At 44.0% G+C, this 24,245-nt stretch overlaps 1 protein-coding gene across 1 annotated transcript in view; it reads left to right on the top strand.

Annotated features, from left to right (window-relative positions):
* Positions 1 to 24,245, top strand: part of Marcal1 (SWI/SNF-related matrix-associated actin-dependent regulator of chromatin subfamily A-like protein 1) — a 198,029-nt gene that overhangs the window by 23,903 nt on the left and 149,881 nt on the right. The window contains exon 4 of the mRNA XM_068366961.1: positions 14,264 to 14,379. Coding sequence (XP_068223062.1) covers positions 14,264 to 14,379 — 116 coding nt within the window. The remainder of the gene's footprint in view (positions 1 to 14,263; positions 14,380 to 24,245) is intronic.

The following is a 24,245-nucleotide window of genomic DNA, read 5'->3' as shown; positions in this document are numbered from 1 at the left end:
TATTCAGGAAGCTTTCTCATTAGCTTAGCAAGCTTTTGGAATTAATTTAGATTAATTGGTAATGAACTTTGCTAGATTTTGGAATTCCCCCTTGACTACTTCTAAATTCAAGATGTCTGACCAGTCTCAAGTACCTAAGTACAGGCAGTGTAGCGTTAGGACTTGTACTAGGCGTCTTCCGAAGGCCTCTATAGATCCTCACACCGTATGTTCCAATTGTAGGGGTAAATCCTGTCAATTGGAAGATCGATGTGGGGAATGTGCTGGGCTTTCGGAATTCGATTTTAACGAATTCCTTAGATATGCACATAGGTTAGAGAAGGAGAGAAATAGGAGGAGTTCTTCTCGCTCTGTGGATTTTTCCTCTCCCCATGCCCCTCAACCTTTTCCTTCCCCTGTGGTGGTGACTCCCGTACCTGCTACGAGTGCTCAGCCTGGTATGGCGGATATGTTGCGTGCCATTCAGGCTCTCGGTGACAAAGTGGAGTCATTGGCTAATGACCGTAATCAGCTCTTGGCAGATGTCAGAGAGCTGAAAGCGAAAAGTGCAGTGGGAAGTGTTAGTGCTAGTGATGTGCAAAGTGTCAGTGTCAGTGTTGCGCATGAGGGTACATCTGTGCGTGCTAGTCGTCCTCCCAGTCCGGGACCTCTTGCAAGCTCCCAAGCCCAGGGGAGAAGCAATGTCGAAGGACCAAAGGGTTCGGTAGGCCTTGATCGGCGCACGGATGTATCCTCAGTGGTTGCGGACGTATCTGTTAAGGATCGTCCCATCCACATACAGACGAATGAGCCCTTACATTCCTCGTCTGTGGAAGAGGTTTCCAGGAGGAAACGGTGGACCAAGGTCTCACGACCGCTCAAGCGTAAGGTCCCTTCCGAGCTAGTCCAACGGCCCAGGTGTAGCCACTGGGTCAGTTCGGACTCGCCGCAGTCATCTGATGACTGCACACCTCCCAAGAGAGGTAGAGTGGTCCCTCAACAGGCTACTGCTCCGTCTGTTGTTGCTCCAACCACAGTAGACCCTAAGTGGTCCATGCTGCAGACTATGCAGTCTCAGCTTGCTGCATTCATGCAGGAGTATCATGCTGAGAAGGCTCCTGTTAACCTACAACCCGCCGAGGTTGTGCGCTCAGCAGATACTGCGGCTGCCTGCTCCCACACTCCACCTGTGAGAGCTCCACCACCGATGCGCAGTCCACCCTGCCAGACGCATGTTCTTGCTGCACCATCTGCTAACGTGCGTGAGCTGCCGCATCAGGAGTTGCCGGGTTCCAGCACTATGCGGCATTCTCCTCAGCCCATGCAGCATGCTCTGCAGACCTTACAGCATGCTCCGCATACCATGCAGCATGAGCCGCATACCTTACAGCATGCTCTGCATACCATACCGCATGCTCCTCATCCCACCGCAGACCCTCCCACACACCAGCCCTCTGCTTTTGTTGTTGCCAGCTCGCAGACCGACCAGCAGCGGCATGATTTTGGATCCGCAGGTACGCATGCACCCGTACTGCCGGATTCAGCCGTTCAGCTTTCTGCTCTGCCTTTACCTCTTACAACTCAGCTTTCGGATGATGATGTATCGGATGATGAAGCTGCACATCTGGATGAGCCTCACTCTGATTTTGAAGGGCCCAAGTCTACTGCTCCCTCCTTAGACTTTCGTAAAGTCCTTGCCTTGTTCAGGGACTTGTATCCTGAGCAGTTTGTGTCTGCATCCCCTCGTTCTCCTCCCTCCGAGTTTGCTCTGGGTATGCAGTCTGCTGCGCCTGCCTTCACCAAGCTTGTTCTCGCCAGATCATCTAAGAGAGCTTTGAGGGTTATGGGGGACTGGTTGCAGTCCAAGAAGCAACTGGGAAGGACTTCTTTCGTCTTTCCGCCTCCCAAGCTTGCTTCTAAGTCGAGCGTCTGGTATGCCACGGGAGAGGAACCCGGCTTGGGGGTTCCTGCCTCTGCCCAGGCCGACTTCTCAAGTCTGGTTGACTCTCCCCGCAGGTTGGCTATGAGACGTTCGAAGATCTGCTGGTCCTTTTCCGATTTAGATCATCTGTTGAAGGTAGTCTTTCGTGCCTTCGAGATATTCAACTTCCTCGATTGGTGTTTGGGAGCCTTAAGCAGGAAGACTTCCCCTTCAGATAAGGACTCGGCCATGCTGATCATGTCTAGCATGGACAAAGCAATTCGAGATGGGTCTGGTGAACTTGCGGCTTCGTATGTATCAGGAGTCCTTAAGAAGAGAGAACATCTTTGCTCCTTCTTATCAGCTGGTATCACTCCTTGCCAGAAGTCAGAGTTGTTGTTTGCTCCTCTCTCCAAGTGTCTGTTTCCGGAGGAGCTGATTAAGGGGATGTCTGCCTCACTTATCCAGAAGGATACTCATGATCTTATGGCATCTTCTGCACGTAAGGCTAAAACCTTACCTTCCGTGCCTAGACCCTTCCGCCCTGCAGCAGTTGACACACCTGCTTCTAGGTTCATCCCGCCCTTTCGTGGCAGAGCCTCCAGCAGAGGAGGTACCCGTGCAGACAGTCACCGTGGCAAGTCCAAGAAGGGTTCCAAGTCCGCAAAAGGCAAGTTTTGACTGCCTTCCTCTCCAGACAGCAGTAGGAGCCAGACTCAAGACCTTCTGGCAAGCTTGGGAGAGCAGAGGTGCAGACGCTCAGTCTGTGAAGTGGCTAAGGGAGGGTTACAGAATTCCGTTCTGCCGCAGTCCCCCTCTAGCTACGTCTCCCATCAACCTCTCTCCCAACTACAAGGAGAAGGACAAGAGGCTAGCGTTGCAACAAGAGGTGTCGCTCTTGCTACAAAAGGAAGCGGTGATCATAGTCCGGGATCATCAATCCCCGGGCTTTTACAACCGTCTCTTCCTGGTAGCCAAGAAGACAGGAGGTTGGAGACCGGTGCTGGACGTCAGTGCTCTCAATGCTTTTGTCACCAAGCAGACGTTCACGATGGAGACGACGAAGTCGGTCCTAGCAGCGGTCAGGCAGGAGGACTGGATGGTCTCGTTAGACCTGAAAGACGCGTACTTTCACGTCCCCATCCATCCAGACTCCCAACCTTTCCTAAGATTCGTCTTTGGAAAGGTTGTGTACCAGTTCCAAGCCCTGTGCTTTGGCCTAAGCACGGCACCTCTTGTGTTTACCAGACTGATGAGGAATATTGCGAAATTCCTTCACTTGGCAGACATCAGAGCCTCCCTCTATTTAGACGACTGGCTTTTAAGAGCTCCCTCAAGTCGTCGCTGTCTGGAGAATCTCAGATGGACTATGGATCTGACCAAGGAACTGGGCCTCCTGGTCAATTTAGAGAAGTCCCAGCTCGTCCCATCCCAGACCATTGTCTACCTGGGTATGGAGATTCAGAGTCGAGCTTTTCGGGCTTTTCCGTCGGCCCCAAGGATCAATCAAGCCCTAGAATGCATCCAGAGCATGCTGAGAAGGAACCGATGCTCAGTCAGGCAGTGGATGAGTCTAACAGGGACACTTTCATCGCTGGCCCTGTTCATCGAGGTAGGGAGACTCCACCTCCGCCCCCTTCAGTATCATCTAGCTGCTCACTGGATAAAGGACATGACGCTAGAGACGGTCTCAGTTCCTGTTTCCGAAGAGATGAGGTCTACTCTAACGTGGTGGAAGAACAGCATTCTTCTCAAGGAAGGTCTACCATTAGCTGTTCAGACCCCCGACCACCGTCTCTTCTCGGACGCATCGGACACGGGCTGGGGTGCGACACTGGACGGACAGGAATGCTCGGGCACATGGAATCAGGAGCAAAGGACACTTCACATCAATTGCAAGGAGTTGTTGGCGGTTCATCTGGCCTTGATAAACTTCAAGTCCCTCCAGCTAAACAAGGTGGTGGAGGTGAACTCCGACAACACCACAGCCTTGGCTTACATCTCCAAGCAGGGAGGGACTCATTCGAGGAAGTTGTTCGAGATCGCAAGGGACCTCCTCATTTGGTCAAAAGATCGAAAGCTCACGCTGGTAACGAGGTTCATTCAGGGCGATATGAATGGCATGGCAGATCGCCTCAGCCGGAAGGGTCAGGTCATCCCCACAGAGTGGACCCTTCACAAGAATGTTTGCAGCAGACTATGGGCCCTGTGGGGTCAGCCAACCATAGATCTATTCGCTACCTCGATGACCAAGAGGCTCCCGTTGTATTGTTCTCCGATTCCAGACCCAGCAGCAGTTCACGTGGATGCCTTTCTGCTGGATTGGTCCCATCTCGACCTGTATGCGTTCCCGCCATTCAAGATTGTCAACAGGGTACTTCAGAAGTTCGCCTCTCACAAAGGGACACGGCTGACGTTGGTTGCTCCCCTCTGGCCCGCGAGAGAATGGTTCACCGAGGTACTGCAATGGCTAGTCGACGTTCCCAGGACTCTTCCTCTAAGAGTGGACCTTCTGCGTCAACCTCACGTAAAGAAGGTACACCCAAACCTCCACGCTCTTCGTCTGACTGCCTTCAGACTATCGAAAGACTCTCTAGAGCTAGAGGCTTTTCGAAGGAGGCAGCCAGAGCGATTGCCAGAGCAAGGAGGACATCCACTCTCAGAGTCTATCAGTCTAAATGGGAAGTCTTCCGAAGCTGGTGCAAGGCCAATGCAGTTTCCTCAACCAGTACCACTGTAACCCAGATTGCTGACTTCCTGTTACATCTAAGGAACGTAAGATCCCTATCAGCTCCTACGATCAAGGGTTACAGAAGTATGTTGGCAGCGGTTTTCCGCCACAGAGGCTTGGATCTTTCCACCAACAAAGATCTACAGGACCTCCTTAGGTCTTTTGAGACCTCAAAGGAACGTCGGTTGTCCACTCCAGGCTGGAATCTAGACGTGGTCTTAAGGTTCCTAATGTCACCAAGATTTGAACCGCTCCAATCAGCCTCTTTTAAGGACCTCACATTAAAAACTCTTTTCCTCGTGTGCTTAGCAACAGCTAAAAGAGTAAGTGAGATCCACGCCTTCAGCAGGAACATAGGTTTCACATCTGAAACGGCTACATGTTCCTTGCAGCTCGGTTTTTTGGCTAAAAACGAGCTTCCTTCCCGTCCTTGGCCTAAGTCGTTCGAGATCCCAAGCCTGTCCAACTTGTTGGGGAACGAACTAGAGAGAGTACTTTGCCCAGTTAGAGCTCTAAGGTACTATTTAAGAAGGTCAAAGCCATTACGAGGACAATCAGAAGCTTTATGGTGTGCTATCAAGAAGCCTTCTCTATCGATGTCTAAGAACGCAGTTTCTTACTACATCAGGCTTCTGATTAGAGAAGCACATTCTCATCTGAAGGAAGAAGACCTTGCTTTGCTGAAGGTAAGGACACATGAAGTGAGAGCTGTAGCTACTTCAGTGGCCTTCAAACAGAACCGTTCTCTGCAGAGTGTTATGGATGCAACCTATTGGAGGAGCAAGTCAGTGTTCGCATCATTCTATCTCAAAGATGTCCAGTCTCTTTACGAGAACTGCTACACCCTGGGACCATTTGTAGCAGCGAGTGCAGTAGTAGGTGAGGGCTCAGCCACTACATTCCCATAATCCCATAACCTTTTTAACCTTTCTCTTGAATACTTTTTGTTGTTCTTTGGGTTGTACGGTCGGCTAAGAAGCCTTCCGCATCCTTTTTGATTTGGCGGGTGGTCAAATTCTTTCTTGAGAAGCGCCTAGGTTAGAGGTTGTGATGAGGTCCTTTAGTATGGGTTGCAGCCCTTTATACTTCAGCACCTAGGAGTCGTTCAGCATCCTAAGAGGACCGTTAGGCTCAGTAAGGAAGACGTACTTAAAAAAGGCAGAGTAATGGTTCAAGTCGACTTCCTTACCAGGTACTTATTTATTTTATGTTTGTTATTTTGAATAACTGATAAAATGAAATACGGGATACTTAGCTTCTTTGTTAACATGTATGCTGGTCTCCACCCACCACCCTGGGTGTGAATCAGCTACATGATCATCGGGTAAGATTAATATTGAAAAATGTTATTTTCATTAGTAAAATAAATTTTTGAATATACTTACCCGATGATCATGAATTAAAGAACCCGCCCTTCCTCCCCATAGAGAACCAGTGGACCGAGGAGAAAATTGAGTTCTTGTTGACAAGCAGTACTTGAGTACCTACTCACAGATGGCGCTGTTGTGTACACCCCCACCTGGATAGCGATCGCTGGCGTATCCCGACCGTAGATTTCTGTCGGGCAACGGAGTTGACAGCTACATGATCATCGGGTAAGTATATTCAAAAATTTATTTTACTAATGAAAATAACATTTTTTCACCTGAAAAAGGAATATGATACTGCATGGAGGTATGGTATACTTAAAACCATTTCGCATAGATTTTTTCAAGTTAAAGTAGGTGAAACACTGTCAGAGAGGAATTGTCAGGAAGAGGAAGTTCCCCAGTGTAGTGTGCTGAGTGTAACCCTATTTGCATTAGCTATTAATGGAATATCCTCTGTCATTCCTCAAGATATTCTCTTGACACTGTTTGTAGATGATATCGCCATATTATTTGCTGGAGCTAGAATATCAATGGTTGAGAGAAAATCACAACTCTAAATTGACAAAATAATTCAATGGGCAGATATAAATGAATTTAAGTTTTTGACAAGCAAAACTGTTGCTGTTCATTCTGTCGTATACGGGGAGTGCATCCAGACTCAGATATGTACATCAAAGGTCAATGGATCCCATGTGTAAATGAAGCTAGAATTTTAGGATTGATATTTGATTGTAGGCTTACATGGGTTCCTCACTTGAAAGCTTTAGAAATTAAGTGTCTCAAGGCTCTGAATCTTTTAAAAGTTTTGTCCCAAACTTCATAGGGGCAGACCGCAAAACTATTTCAAAAGTTATACAAGGCATTAATTTTTTTTTAAATTAGCTATGAATGTGAAATATCTCCTCAGCTACCTCAAGCTGATTAAAAATATTAGATTCAGTACACCATACTGGCATCAGATTGTCCACAGGAGCCTATAGAACTTCGCCTATCCCAAGACTCCTTGTTGACGCTGGAGAGTTACCTTTAGACCTTTACCGAAAGTCTTCTGTTCGGTATTGGATTAAGTTGCAAGGATTTCCTAATTCTTTAGCCTATCTGACTAAAAACCTTGTAAGATACTTAACCTACTTTGAGTTGCACCCAAAATTTCCTCAACCTTATGGTTTTCTTGTAAAACAATTGGTACACAGTCTTGATATAGTTAGAAGTAGGGGACTTCCATTTAGAATATCATCAAGCCCTCCATGGAAATTACCAGAGATTTATTTTTTCAAATATTTCATTGGTGTTAAAAAGAATATGACTGACTGAGAAGCCAGGTCTCTTTTTGTGGAACATGTTGCAGAACATGGGGAATCAACTTTTATATAAACTGATAGCTCCCAATTTGATGCTGGCGTTGGATTTGGAGTATGCAGTAATGCTTTTAATTGTACAGGTGAACTTCCTCTGACAGCTTCTATATTTACTGCCGAACTGTATGACATACTAACCGCTTTTGAGAAAATAGCTTTGGAGGAGGAAGGTAGTTTTACCATTTTTAGTGATGCAAGGAGTGTCCTTCAAGCTTCAGAAGTTTTTAAGTCCAGTAACCCTTTAGTTTTATAGATTTTAGAATGGCTTTTTATTATTGGACTGAGAGGTATAACAGTTCAATTTTGCTGGGTTCCAGCACACGTAGTTGTGTTTGGAAAGGAGGAGGCAGATTTACTGGCAAAGAATACTGCAGCTGAGTTGCTACCAAGAAGGTATCCCCTTCTCTGTGAAGATTGTTTACCAAACATTAAGACTTTGATTTATAATAATTGGCAACTGCATTGGAATAGTTTAGTTGAAAACAAGATGAGAGAAATAACGAATGTTATATCCCTTTGGAGGTATTACATGATGCCCCAAAAGTGGGAGACTACTCTTTGTCGTCTCTGCATTGGCACACTCGGTTGACACATGAATTTCTACTAACTGGCTAATATCAGCCATATTGCGACAGCTGTTTAGTACCCTTGACATTGTGGCATTTGTTGACTGATTGCCTTACTTATAGTGCCAAAAGAAATAGATAATCTATCCGTTTGAGGCTTGAGGTGAAGATGGCAGCGTATCCTTGCCAAGATTCGTGGACATGATGTGTCGTTCTATGCTAGCGAAACTTTTAGATTTATTTCTGAAGCAGGTCTTCCGAAAGCTATTTAAATTTTATAATGGCATCTTTGCTTCTATGGTTTTAAATTGTATACTCTTATTCTTTATAATCAACGATATCGGTGTCAATTACCCTAGATGTCAGGATGGCAGAGAATTTTAGATCAGTCAATCAATCAGTCCCATTATTTATGATTATTACTTGGATGATTGTTATAGATGTCCCTCCATTTCTCATGGGGTGTTTTGGTTAGGGAAGATTTATTATCAGACTATTCATTTCATGGGAAAAAGACAAGAGCAGTAAGATATTAGAATGTTTGTCAATCAGTTATATTCATGGTTGAGAATAAAGGATTGAGTTAAGGTTTTTTTTTTTTTTTTTTTTTTTTTTATGACCACTTTCAGCACCAAGGTATTGTGGTAGACAACAATGTGACCAAGAAAATTTCACTAAAATACAAAATTTTCATAATGAAATTTATTATTTTGATACCGTTTAGGTTACCTGATGTCCCTCTCTCTACCCCACTTAAAGTGGTTTTGTTTATTTATTTAGAGGTCAATGTTCTCTTCAATATTGTGAGATTCAAGAGGAAATAGGTGTAGAACCACTGAGCTTGGTTTCGACTTAGAAAAGTCTCTCAATATTTTCATGCTGGGTAGTTCCAGTGGGCCAAGGGTATACTGAATGGGGAGAAACATTTAAGTTTGTTTTTCAGTCACATAGCATACACTTTCGGGATGCATTATCAGCAATTTCACCTATTGGTAAGTATCAAAATAGTTAACTTATTAGAATTTTGTTTGTTCTGTAACTGGAATACAAACCATGCTATTTAATAGAGGTATTACTTTCGGCGTAGCTGAAATGATGAGGCATTAATTTTGAACGAGGGTTAACTACCCACACCATTAGTTTGGGGGGGGGGCACCTAGGGAGGGTAGCTTGCTATTGCTCCCCCTCACACACCTGTGATTGAGCTCACATTTTGCTTTCGGCTCAGATGGTGAACGGACGTTGCTGCTCTTCATCCTCGCCGAATATTGGCAGCCATTAACGACTTTTGTTTTTTCTTTTCTCTTAGTACTGTGTGTGTGTGAAGTTGACTTATGCGACCATGCGCACCTGCCCTAGACTCTCCGGTCGCCCTTGTGGGACATATATGTCGGCGGTGGAGACTGATCCTCACACCCTTTGTTCTACCTGCAGAGGTCAGCGTAGTAATATTGTTAATAAGTGTAGGGAGTGGTCTTCCTCCCAGTGGGAGAGGTTTGTGCGACAGCGGAAGAAGAAGTCCAAGCGGGATATCTCTCCTTCAAAGGTTGCTTTGAAAACCCAAGGCCTCTTCTTGCATCGCCCAACCCTCCTCCGAAGCTCCTACTCGTTCGGTCTCTTACGAGAGACCGTTGAGTAGTAGCGTAGACCAAGTTATTACCGGCCAACCCCTGGTCTCGAGAGATGATGTTGCTTCCCCCTAGCAAAGCAGCCCCACCTCTCTCCCCTGGTGAGGCCTTGTCACTAACTCCCCTCTTACAGATATGGTCTTTCTTGGGGCTTACTGGTCCGCCCTCCAAGGAAGCCCTGCTGCAGTTCATCCGCATGGGTGCTTCTGTTAAACAGTTATCGTCGCCATCAGAGGTAGATCCCCTGGCACTAGGCGATGTTGTTGTGTCAGAGGTGTTTCATGCGGTGTCATCCATCTCCTCTGCCACTCCAAACTCTACAGCGGTTGCTGCCGACATAGTTTCCCCTGTTCTTGACCATCCTCCGAGGGGGAAACTAAGTTCAACATCTGTCTCTCCTTATGTATCCTGATACGATCCGAGGATTTTTCCAAGGGACATACCAAGAAAGCTATTGTAACCTTCATACTCTCAGGCACTCGCACGATTGAGTTTCTTTCTCATCAAGTCTCGAACTTGTTGGCAAACACCATCTTGAAACGTCGAGATGCAGTATCCGAGAGATTCCACCAGAAGGTCCCTAGCATCGAGATAAACAGGCTCAGACATGTCTCCCCAGAGGGGGCCCATCTGTTTGAGCCTAAGGATGTGAAACTTGCTGCTGAGAGATGGAGGAAGTCTCATCAAGACTCCCTCCTCCATAGGGCTTTAACAACTAAGCCCTATAAACCTCCAACACCCCAGCTGTTCTGTCCAACCAAGACCGCAACGACGACGGAAACAACAGCGAAGACAATGGTGTCTAAGCCCTTTCTTGTCAAGGACAGGAAAGGCAAAAAGTCCTCCAGGGGAGGAAAGAATCCTAGAGGGAGAAGCCGAGGCCACAAACGCTAGGATAGGCATTCCCCCTGCGTTTCCACCAGTGGGGGGATGCCTACAAAGTTGCTCAGACAGGTGGAAACAACTCGTGGCCAATTCCTGGACAATCTCCATGATCTGTCAAGGATATCGCGTCCCGTTCATAACATCTCTACCTCCCCTGAACAGGAATCCAGTGTTATTAGACTCCCTTGCCATGGGATCGGCAAGGGGGCAAGCCCTTCGGGCAAGAGTCCAGACCCTGTTGAAGAAGGGCGCTCTCCAAGAGGTTCTCGACGAATCTCCAGGCTCCTTCAGTCGACTCTTTCATGTAAGAAAGGCGTCTGGAGGCTGGAGACCAGTCATTGACCTCTCAGTCCTGAACAAGTTTGTCAAACAAACTCCGTTCAGCATGGAGACGGCAGACACGGTCAGACTAGCAGTAAGACCGCAAGACTTCATGTGTACACTGAACCTAAAGGACGCGTACTTCCAGATCCCAGTCCATCCGTTTTCAAGGAAGTACTTAAGATTCAGCCTAGACAACAGAAAGTAGCAGTTCAAGGTGCTGTGCTTCGGTCTTTCCACAGCACCACAAGTCTTCACCAGAGTGTTTACCCTAGTGACATCTTGGGCACACAGGATTGGCATCTGTCTCCTCCGTTATTGGGACGAGTGGCTAATCCTAGCAGACTCGGTGTCAACCCTTCTTCAACACCGAGACAAACTTCTAAGACTTTGCCAGGATCTGGGGATCATGGTAAATCGCGAGAAGTCTTCTCTGCTTCCTACACAGTGACTGGTATACTTAGGCATGATCATAGACACCAATCTCCACAAAGCCTTCCCATCAGACGACAGGATAACAAGGCTGAGAAATGTCGCAAGACCATTTCTCAGATGAGAAGAACTTCCAGCCCAATCGTGGTTACGTCTCCTCGGTTACCTTTCATCGCTGGCCCGTCTAGTTCCCAATAGTTGCCTCAGGATGAGATCCCTCCAGTGGCAACTCAAGCCCCGGTCGAATCAAGCTTACGACTCCCCGGACATCCAGATCCCCATGGGATCAGCGGAACTGGCAGACCTCCAGTGGTGGGTGACAGACAAGAATCTACGAAAGGGAGTGGACCTTCTCGTCCTCCCCCCGGATTTGATGCTGTTCTCAAACACTTCAAAAAAAGGGTGGGGGCCCACGTGCTACACCACAGGACCTCAGGCCTGTGGTCAGAGTCAGAAAAGTACCTCCACATAAATCTCCTAGAGATGAAGGCCATCTTTCTGGCCCTTCAACAGTTCCAACAGTTCCTGGCAGGCCACTCAGTGGTGGTGATGAGTGACAACACCACAATAGTGGCTTACATCAACAAGCAAGGAGGTACTTTTTCGCTGAAATTATCCCATCTAGCAGTAGAGATACTGAGATGGGCCAAAGTCCACTCGATACCACTATTGGCATGCTTCATTCCGGGCAAAAGGAATGTGCTTGCCGACAACCTGAGCAGAGCATCTCAGATAGTGAGTACCGAGTGGTCTTTGGATCATCTAGTAACCAACAAAGGCCTAACTTTTTTGGGGTTCTCCGACTGTATTGTTCCCCAGTCCCAGATCCCAAGGCTCTCTGGCAAGATGCTTTCCAACAACGGTGGGACAACATCGATGTTTACGCCTTTCCCCCGTTCTGTCTAATGAGGAGGGTACTCAACAAGACCAGAACATTGGTCAATCTTTCAATGACCCTTATAGTTCCGCTATGGCATCTGGCAGAATGGTTTCCGGACCTTCTGCTACTCCTAACGGAGCCTCCAAGAGAACTCCCTCCACGACACAATCTACTCAAACAACCACTTGCCAAGATATTCCACAAAGCCGTAGCTTCGCTACGACTTCATGCCTGGAGACTATCCAGCATCTCCTCTCCCAGAGAGGATATTCGCAACAATATGCGATTAGGATGTCGGGATACCTGCGTAAGTCATCAGCAGCAGTCTACCAGGCAAAGTGGAAAGTTTTCTGTGGTTGGTGTCGTGGGAGGGGTATCTCTCCACTCAATGTCACTTCCAGCAATAGCGAAGTTCCTCGTGTATTTGCGTGAAGAAATGCACCTATCAGTCTCGGCAATGAAAGGCTATCGCTCAGCCTTAAGCCTTGCCTTCAGACTGAAAGGACATTTCTTCATTGCTAGAACTTTCTTTACTCATATGTAGTTATGAACTTACCTGCCCCAGTTAGAAGTGAGAGTTCCCCCATAGAAGGTGGTTCGAGTTCTCAGGTCTCTTAAGAGACCTCCTTATGAACCATTACGCCAGGCAACCGATCATGACCTGACTTGGAAGACGGTGTTCCTGCTAGCTTTGGCTTCAGCCAAACGAGTCGGTGAACTTCATGGTCTCTCATACGACATCGCCCATTCAAGGATTTCTAGTCTCCGTACTGTAATAGATGACCCAGACCATCTCTAACTATGCCCAGTGAGGAGTTTGAGGCTGTATCTTAAGAGAACAGCTGCAAGCCCGTCCTCGTGTGCCTGCACTATTCGTCAGCACAGGAAGGACTAAGAGGAGGGTCATCAAGAACACCATCTCAGCATGGATTCGCAGGGTCATAGACCATACACTGAATCCAGACCCTCCTCCGTCACATCGCCCCAGAGCTCATGATGTCAGGGGCATAGCTACATCCCTGGCATTCAAGAGAAACTATTCAGTGACGCAGGTTCTTCAAGCTGGGGTGTGGAAGCGTCAGACCACGTTCACATCCCACTACCTGCAAGACCCACAGGAGACTTGATAACGTTCTCTATCGGTCCTGTGGTGGCTGAACAACAGCTGGTTTAAGACCTCAAGCCCCTCATTGGACAAGTAGCAGAAGGTTGAGGGCATTGTTACCCAGTTTTAGTCAGCATGAATGAAAAGGTTTGACTGGCCCTTATTCTTTTCTTCATTCTCCCCTCTCTTGGGGAAAGCAGCATCCTGGGTTCTCTGCAAAGCTGACCTCAAACCACTGCAGGTAAACCATGCTCCCTTGTGTACCTAGTATTAAGATTAATACTGTTGCATCCCCATACCCTGACGAGGTGGTATTGGGAAAGTCCTAGTGCACAGTTTTTCCTTCTAAACAACTCGGAATAACTTTACCAGGACAGTCACACTTCTACATACCTCAACACACAGCTTGCATAGGCTACGCAAGGTTTTAGTGAGGTGCAGCGACTCCTTATTTCTTGAGTGCTGATACACTCAGATAAGGAGCCCCCGGGTAAAAGCCAAAAGCCAGGTTGGCTGGGACGTCCACCCTTCCTAATGGGTGAGTCACCCCTATTAAATAGCGTGGTTTGTATTCCAGTTACGGAACAAATGACAAATTCGTAGATAATATGTATTTTTCCTAACTATACAAACCTTAGCTGTTTAAGCAAACTTACCCGCCAGCCCTATCCCCCTTGAAGTTCTACCTCCAAGCAAAGTGAGCTCAATCACAGATGTGTGAGGGGGAGCAGGCAAGCTACCCTCCCTACCCCCGCTAACTAGCGGTGTGGGTAGTTAACCCTCGTTAAAAATTAATGGCTCATCATTTCAGCTACGCCAAAAGTAATACCCTTATTAAATAGCTAAGGTTTGTATAGTTAGGAAAAATACAAATTATCTACGAATTTGTCATTTTTATAAATATTAGTCCAACTTATATTTTTCATCCATTTTGTAAATTTTATGCTACAGTAGTATTAACTGTTATTTAATTTTCAGTCTGAAGATTGCACCCTACTAGGCAAAAAAAAAAAAAAAAAAAAAAAAAAGAACTTTTATGTTTTGTTTTCATATACATAACATTTAGGAAGCACGTATATTGTTTCAGATGTCGAGACCAAAAAATGGGATTTTGCACTTAGTGACCATGATGCACTGGTAGAGGCCCTGAAACCCCTGAGACCTGGTGTGTGCATTGGCCCTTTACCTCATTTTGTTCGAAAGGTCAGTAGCCGAAATCTTGTTTGCTTGTATTTCCTTTCAGTTTAGTTTATGCCAAAATTTTCCAAAGCTTGACCACTCACTACAATATTATGTTAAATAATATTGGGATGAATCGGGCAGTTATTCATTATCTTTTCTAGTATGATTTTTATCCATATGCAAATGACACCCCTGGCTTTAATAATTGGGTGGAATTTTTTTTAGAAGATATGATGCATAGGATGTTTTAATATTAGCTGAAAAATACAGTAAAGAGATTAAAAGTATCACAGATTCCATTTAGTTTCCTGGCGAAGATGATTTCTAGAAAATGATAGCAACGAATTTATCCTCTTGCTACCAAATGGCAGTTGTACATACCTATACCAAGGAACTTCCCCCAATTTTTGGGGGGTAGCCGACATCAAACAAATGAAAAAAAGGCTGATGAGGAGATATATATATATATATATATATATATATATATATATATATATATATATATATATATATATATATATATAGTGTGTGTATATATATATACATATTATATATATATTTCTGGGTCGACCTGTGACGGCCGGCGAAAAAGTCCTTCTTTGTACTTTTTCTGATATAAATCTTCCAAATATACCAGAGAAAATTAAAAGCATGGAATGCAGAGGTTACAACCCTCGCGCGAGCACCTTGTTGGTGTCGTATATCTAACAAGGGCGTTTGTAAAACACTATTCACAGGCTGTCTTCCATTTAGATAATCCCTTCATCAAAGGGGGAGGGCCGTGACAGGCCCTAGAGAATACAGTTGGGTTACCCTACCGACACCTACCACTCGCGCTCACCAGGTCATCCTTCTGTTTTGGACTTGCCAGCAAAGTTGATAAGTGTTTTGCCCAGTGTTTTTCGAAGTGATTGTCGTTAATTCAACATGACTGACGTTGATACTTCACCCTTACCAATGTTAAGTACCATAGTTTGTTTTGGCAGCTTTTGACAGTACCGGGCATTTGTTCTGTTTCCAATATGGTGGTTTTTAGTTTTGGAAGCGATTGTCCTGCCGAGGTATCGGCAGCCATTTTGGGTTATGTTCGCTTCGGTAAATATTCTAGTTATTTTTGCCCATCTGGTACTCTGTCATCTTGGTTATATCACTTACGTTTTATGGCCTTTTAGTGTTATCATTAATTTTTACTATGGTATTTATTTGCTTGCAAGTCCAATTTGGACCTACGAAGAATAGCGATTTAAAGAATAGCGAATTAAAGTTTAGCGATTTAGTCTGTTAGTTTGTACTCGCCTCAGAGGCTTCGATTTAGACTATATCCTTGTTTATTTGTTACGTTGTCGTTATTCTTCGTTCTTGGTTATTACAATTACTAAGAAAAGCAATCAATTTTATTAATGTTCTTGTTTTATTGTGTGATGTTAGTTTTTTATTATGTAACCTTGAGAGCGAAAACAGAGACTGCTCGTTCCCTGTTCTACAGATATGAGTTATCCCTTCTCTCGTTTTCTTTGTTAGCTCGAGTAAGAGAGGTGAATTTCCCGTTCTTCGTTTTTATACGATCACGAGTTATTCAAGCCTCCTCTTAGTATCAGAGTTGATGATAGTACGTTTAATATTATAAACGTTTTTATTGATGTGGTTACTGTTAATATAGCTAACACTATTAATAGGTACGTTAGTGTATGAGTCATTAATTGGGGTCGTTTTATACCGACACCCTTAGCTCCGGAGTTATGCTTAGCTCCGCCTTGAGTTATGCTCCGCTATATGGATACTCATTGGGTGAGAACTAGTTAACGTTCAAGAGCAGATTTTTGGAGTGCAACGGTGAAATCCGGCACTCGGACTCCGGCTGAAGCCTTTTACACACGAACCTTTGTCATGTTTGATCATAATTACACCGTTACGGCCGGCTTCACGGGAGATAACACAATCATTCATTGAGGTTAATGTTATCGTACCGGGAACGGTCACGATATCACGGTGACGGGCCTTTGCTACCGAATCTCCGGTACAAACAGAGATCAAGCAGACGGCCAGAACCGGAGTTAACAATGTGATACCGATGAAGACTTCACAGTTTCATTATTACGGTCCCTTTTTCATCGAATCTCCGGCTTCACTGGAGATAACACAAACATTCAGTATTAGAGAATGTTATCGTACCGCTGAGGATCACGTTTTCACGATGACGGACCTTTGTCACTAGTTCTCCGTTACAAACAGAGATCAATCAGACGATCAGAATCAGGGTATGAACCCCTTTTTCATAAATAATCACAATATCGTTATTACGATCCTTTTCATCGAATCTCCGGCTTAACCGGATATCGTACAGGCGATCAGCATTGAGGTTAATATTAGTTTTCCTCTGGTGTTCACGTTGTCACTATGATGGACCTTTGTACCGGGGATTGTTACCGGAGCTCCGGTACAGACAGAGATCACTCAGACCACGGGTGGCCAATCTCTTGTTTTGCTGTAAAGGAAAGGATTAAACATGAATACAAAGTAAACTGTACTTACTTTAATGACACTTTGAATTTGCGTTGGTAATATTCATTAGTTATTCTTGAAAGTCCAAATAAAAATATATGAACATAACTATGCCTATATTTATGCATATATTTAATTCTAACTATGTATAAATATGGATAAATATCCATACAACATCGTGTTCAAATAGAAATAAATTGATTATGCCTATATTTATGCATTTTCAATTCTAACTATGCCTAAATATGAATAAATATCCATACAACATAGTGTTCAAATAGAAATAAATTGATTGTGCCTATATTTGTGCATATTCAATTCTAACTATACCTAAATATGAATAAATATTCATACAACATCGTGTTCAAATAGAAATAAATTGATTATGCCTATATTTATGCATATTCAATTCTAACTATGCCTAAATATGAATAAATATCCATACAACATAGTGTTCAAATAGAAATAAGTTTCCACTCAGTACTGGGAACCAAACGTTGGCCCCTTCTAATGAAGGGCCGGGTCGAGACTAACCATGCCATGAGAGGCTATCTACTGTTCCTTGAAACTCTGGTCAGTGAACAGATGAATCAATAGAATACTAATAGCCAGTAAATAATGTTAGACCCGGTTCTGAACGTCTGAGTCAGGGGTGGCCAACCTGTGGCGGATGCGCCAACAGTGTCACATTTCATGAATACAAGTGTCGAACTATACCCCAAAAGATAGTACATTAAATGATTTTTCTTTAAAATTGATTTTTATGAGTTATACAGCTGATCCCAGCCTGTGAATAGGATCACTAACCAAAGTTCAAGGAACATCCAGACTTATGTCCCCTTTCTTTTACAGAAGGTTCGCCTACATGGTTCCCGTCATGATGATGATGAATCTCTCTGGCCTGCAAGAGAGGCTCTCCGCCCTTGGTTATCAAGGTTGGGAAGAAATGCTCCATCTAGAGGTCCCTATCTCCTCAGAGTGTCCTCTCTAAGGTTGGACGACGACCCCATGGACGGGCAGGTAGGTGGGGATGAATTTTGAGCCTTCAGCTTTGCAATTACCTACGTCACCGACCTAGGACCCTTAATGGATCCTGATGTTCATGTTACCCTGCATAAACCGTGACTGCTAAAAGCAACACATTCTAGGGAAAACCAAGGGGCTATGACGGAGCTCAAAAGTATGGTAGTGAGTCGGATCCGTTCAGGAACTCAGAAGTTTCCCCCTACAGCCCCAGGCATATCGAAGTAACCTCCTTCGATAAAAACAACGCATAGAGATTTGCCTTACATGTTCCATATATAGATGGTACCATAAATCTGGATGGCATAGACGTCCTCCCTCTGGGGGACCTAGAATTTACTCCCAGGTACTAGAATTCCCGTTCAACGGATTCATTCGATTGAAAGAGATTGCCTTGGTTAGGTTAGACAAGGTACCGAAGGTAACAGTATTATTTCCTAAAGGGCAGGCCCGATCTGTCTGGACCAGGATGTTGTCAGTCTGGGGGGTACGATAATTCCAAGATCTGCCCTTCCAATGCGACCTACACGTTTGATGGTCTGATCGGGTTAGTTGTGGGAAATACGTTCTGTCTGAGGCCTCTATCAGACAGGAATCGATAGTCGGTTACCCACTCGTCATCACAGCCTCCCTCTGATTCGACGTCTATGCATCCAAATCCCCCTCATCAGGTGGTCTACCTCACTGATTCCCCAGGTACACAGCCCAACCCCGTTGGGATGTTTTACCTGCATACAGCCCTAGATCCGAACCCTCAGGCTCCTCTCGTGGACACCAGAGAGGAAGCTACAGGAGTAGAAGACAGTCTCGCCATCGAGACGGACCTAGAAAAAAGGGGGCTCGGAGAAGGAAAGTACCTAGATTCACCCCCTCACAACGCGGTGGTCCCGGTAGGGGGTAGACTTTACCACTTTCGAGACCATTGGACCTTCGGTCTGTGGGCTCATAGCATAATCTCTAAAGGTTTGAGGTGAAAATGGCCACAAGGTCCTCCTCCTCCACCAGTGACCTTCTCCCAGAAATCCACTCCCATCCTGGAAGAGTACACCACAGGGTTACTCAAGAAGAAGCAATCAAACGGGATCGATCACTGAAGTTCCAAAGCCACCTGTTCACAATTCCGAAGAAAGGCTTGGCGGCATTGAGAGTGGACCTGGACTTGTCAAGCTAAACTCTTACATTCTCTGCGACAAGTTCCGGATGTTGACTATCTCTCAGGTACGGACCTTACTTCCCCGTAGGACCGTCACCACCTCTGTCGATCTTACCGACGACTATTATCTTGCGCCTTTAGCTCGAAACTTCTCTTCTTATCTGGGTTTCCGCCTAAGCAGGAAAGCCTTTGTGTTCAAGACATGCCCTTTGGCCTCAACATTGATCCCAGGATATTCACGAAACTAGGAGAGAGAGTGTTAGAACAACTCAGGAACCAAGAGATACAGATCATTGCTTATCTGGCCGGTTGGCTCATTTGGGCCCGGCCGGTCATAGAAGGCAACAGAGCTACGAAGGAATTATTTCAATTTCTCGACAACCTGTGATTTCGGGTCAATCTCCAAAAAATCTCGCCTGCAACCATCAGTCCGCTTAGAATGGTTAGCCATTCAGTGGGACCTTTCGGAGCACACGTTGTCTCTCCCTTCCAAAAGGTAAGAGGAATAGTTTCCAAGATCAAAAAATTTTCTCAAACACAAACAGGTGCCCGAAGAGCCTTAGAAAGTATCCTCGGACTTTTCCAATTCACTTCAGTAACAGATCTAATAAAAGCCAAACTCAAAGACATCAATCGAGTTTGGAGAAAGAGAGCTACAGTACCTATAAGAGACATGGTCTCGAAGATCCCCTCTGTCTTGAAAATGAGACTACGCCCATGGTCCGAACCGAAGGACCTCTCCAAATCGGTTCCTCTACAATTCCCACCTCCACAAGTGACATTCCATACAGCCGCGTCTCTAAGTGGATGGGGGGGATTACTCCGAACATCAGATGTTTCAGGTTCTTGGTCACTCTCCATGAAACAGTCCCATATCATTGTTCTCAAAGCCATGGCAGTGTTCTTGACCCTGAAGAGAGAGACTCCTCCGAGGTCGACCCACATCAGAGTAGTGTCAGACAGCACAGACGCAGTACACTACGTCAACAGGGGAGGATCCAAGTCACCCAACCTGAATCAGATCCTGGTCACTATCTTCGCCTGGGCAACAGAAGAGAACTGGTTCCTGTCAGCACCTCACCTAGCGGGAGGCCAGAATGTGAGAGCGGACTCACTATCCAGGACGGATCCACTGGAGTCAGAATGGTCTCTAGACATAATTTCATTCCGGTGGATACTCAGGCTCGTTCCAGGCCTCCAGGTAGATCTATTCGCAACTCAGATGAATCACTAACTTCCTTGTTATGTGACCCCAACCCTGGACCCTCGGGCTTATGCCATGGACGCATTACCCCGGGATTGGAACCATTAGAAGAAGGTTTCCCTATCTCCCCCAGGGAATCTTCTAAAAACTTTTACACAAACTACGCTCCTTCCCGGGCGCAGTGGCTTTAGTACCACCTCACTGGCCAAGAACAGTTGGTTTCCTCTCCTCCTCGAGTTGAAACTCAGTCCCATCCGGATCCCGTTCCTCAAACTGACCCGAGTATCCAAACTCACTGTGTCAGATTACTCAAGGATAGCCAAAACTCTAACTTTGTGGACTACAGGAAGTTGGCAGCTCGTAGAGATGCGAACATTGAACCGGAAACGATCTCTTCATCGAATGGGACAAAAAGGGACTCGACAATTCGCCAATATGATTCGGCCGTTAACAACTAGTAGGTCCCCTAAGAGTGCAGACCATACTCGTATGTCCCCGCATTTAGCCATCTCTTTCTTGAGGTTCCTATTTGACAAAGGCCTAACAGTTAGCACTTTAACCACCATCAAGTCAGCTTTGAAGAAGATCTACCTTGTTGGGTTCAACATTAACCTAGCTGATTCCTATTTCTCATCAACCCCAAAAACATGTGCTAGGCTTCGACCTTCGGTTCGGCCACAAAAGGACTCTTGGTCTCTGAACGGTGTTCTCAAACTTGCGATGGACACGGACAAGGAATCCTGCTCTTATATCACTCTTCTTAGGAAGACTTTATTTCTAACGGCTATGGCCTCAGGTGATGGAACATCAGAACTAGCAGCTCTCACGAAACCCGGAAAACATAGATTTCCTCCCTTCAGCCGAAGTACTCCTTTCCAGACAAAGCTTCCCTAGCTAAAAAATGAGGATCTGCAAAATAGGTGCTCCTCTCGGAAGATTATTCTTCATCCCCAGGATTTTTCTCCGTGTACAGTCACACTCTCAAGCCCCTTTTTAGCTAGAACTGCCACCCGCTCGTCTGGCCCCTTGGTTATCAGGGAACAAGGAGGTACTATTTCCATTCACGGTATCAGGCAACAAATCCTCTACTTCATTAAACATACTAATCCGGAATCATTTCCCCAGGCTCATGATATACGGACAGTAGATGCCTCCAACAATGACTTCCAGAACAGGGACTTTGATGATTTTAAAAAATATACGGGTTGGAAATCCCCTATGGTTGTCAAACGCCAATATCTAAAGATCTTACAGGCCCTTAAATACCCGACGATGGCAGATGGGAGCCTTATCTCTCCCCATTAATCTCCTCTTCTTCCTTTCTTCCATCTCTTCTCTTCTCCCTCCTACCCGCCACTCACACCACGTCGCCGCTCTCCTTGGTAGTTCGTTAGCCCTATGATATTTGCCATGTTTAATTCCTATGGTTTAACTGTTATTGTAGTTACCGTTCCTTTAATGTTTAGATATACTTAGACATGTAAGGTTTGATGCCTTTTGCGATTCGACACTCAGTTGGTTCCTTGTCATCATTATTATTTAACCTTACGTTCCCTATGTCATTTGGCTGGTTGGTAATTGGACGATTACTTTATTATATCATAGTATTGTCGTACATGGTGATTGTATTCTCCTCATTATGTTATTAATTTATTGGGCTTGGAAGGCATTCTCTGGTACTTTTTCGCCGGCCGTCACAGGTCGACCCAGAAAAGGGATTTTGACGAAGGAAAAATCTATTTCTGGGGAGAGACCTGTGACGCCCGGCGAAACCCTTAACGATTATTTTTGTACGGACCCACCCTTTCCTTGCCAAGCCATATGTTCTTGCAGAAGGATGACCTGGTGAGCGCGAGTGGTAGGTGTCGGTAGGGTAACCCAACTGTATTCTCTAGGGCCTGTCACGGCCCTCCCCCTTTGATGAAGGGATTATCTAAATGGAAGACAGCCTGTGAATAGTGTTTTACAAACGCCCTTGTTAGATATACGACACCAACAAGGTGCTCGCGCGAGGGTTGTAACCTCTGCATTCCATGCTTTTAATTTTCTCTGGTATATTTGGAAGATTTATATCAGAAAAAGTACAAAGAAGGACTTTTTCGCCGGGCGTCACAGGTCTCTCCCCAGAAATAGATTTTTCCTTTGTCAAAATCCCTTATATATATATATATTATATATATATATATATATATATATATATATATATATATAGAGAGAGAGAGAGAGAGAGAGAGAGAGAGAGAGAGAGAGAGAGAGAGAGAGAGAGAGAGAGAGAGAGAGAGAGAGAGAGAGAGAGATATATATATATGTATATATATATTATATATATATATATATATATATATATATATATATATATATAATATATATATATACATATATATATACATATATATATATATATATATATATATATATACATATATATATATATATATATATATATATATAAATATATATATATATATATATATATATATATATATATATATATATATATATATATATATATATATATATACATACTGTATATCATCATCATCATCATCATCATTACTAGTCCACTTGCATCTGTTTATGGTCTTTCTATGCCTGTCCACACTTGCAAACTTATTTAGTTTGTCATTTCATCGTCTTCTCTTCCATTCCTTACTTATTTTATAATCGCTAGGGACCCATTCCATTATTCTCAATGTCCATGTATTACATGTCATTCTCATTATATGTCTTGCCTTTTTCCATTTCTTTTACTTACATGTTAAAATATCCTCTACTTTAGTTTTCTCTTGTATCCATATTGCTCTTTTTCTGTCTCTTAATGTTATTCCCATCATTATTCTTTCCTTAGCTCTTTGAGTTGTAACTAGCTTATGTTCTAAGGCTTTAGTAAGGCTCCAAGTTTCTGATGCATAAGTTGATACTGGTAGGACCATCTCATTAAATACTTATCATTTTAGAGAAAGTGGCATTTTAGTGTTCATAATCTCATTTTGTTTACCAAATACTCCATCACATGCTTATCTTTCTTTGAATTTCGGTGTTGTGTCTTGGGGAAACACTTAATGTCTGAACTAAGTATGTATATTCATTAACAATCTCTTGAGGCTCTTCCATAACTCATGTTTGTTGCTTCTCTGCATTTTCATTGAACATTATCTTGGTTTTAATCATATTAATTTTCAGTCCTACATTTCTGCTTTCTCTATTTAAATCTTCTATCATATTTTGTAATTCTTGCCTTGCCTTGAGAGAGAGAGAGAGAGAGAGAGAGAGAGAGAGAGAGAGAGAGAGAGAGAGAGAGAGAGAGAGAGAGAGAGAGAGAGTGTGTGTGTGTGTTTGTGTGTGTCAGTCTTATCACTGAATAGTTTACATATGATAGCTATAAGGTTGGGCCGTTCTGCTTTGTACGGTTGGTTTTAAAACGCCGGGCATGAAAATAATTATCTTGAAACTGCCATAATGTAATTTTTTATTTATTATCTTTTACAGTTTTCTGTATTGTAAACAACCGAATCCATAAATAACGGGGACCAACTGTATATATATATATATATATATATATATATATATATATATATATATATATATATATATATATATATATATATATATATATATGCATATATATATATATATATATATATATATATATATATATATATATATATATGCATATATACAGTTGTCCCCCGTTATTTGCGCATAGTATCTGGTCTTTTATATATATATATACATATATATATATATATATATATATATATATATATATATATATGCATATATACAGTTGTCCCCCGTTATTTGCGCATAGTATCTGGTCTTACCTGAAGAAGTGTACGTAATACATGAAAGCGCTTGGTACCTGATCTTTCACTTTCCTGTTTCCTGCGCATTTTACACTTGAATATTTGTTACGTGCACTTTTGTGGCTGATAAATGATATACTCAGTATATGCACCTACATTATCAAATCTCCTCAAGTGATTAGGTTGAGGATAATTTTTT

The sequence above is a fragment of the Palaemon carinicauda genome, chromosome 44, assembly GCF_036898095.1.
Source record: "Palaemon carinicauda isolate YSFRI2023 chromosome 44, ASM3689809v2, whole genome shotgun sequence".
Classification (NCBI taxonomy): domain Eukaryota; kingdom Metazoa; phylum Arthropoda; class Malacostraca; order Decapoda; family Palaemonidae; genus Palaemon; species Palaemon carinicauda.
Note: the sequence above shows the minus strand (reverse complement) of the source record. Positions and strands in the feature narration are given on the sequence as shown.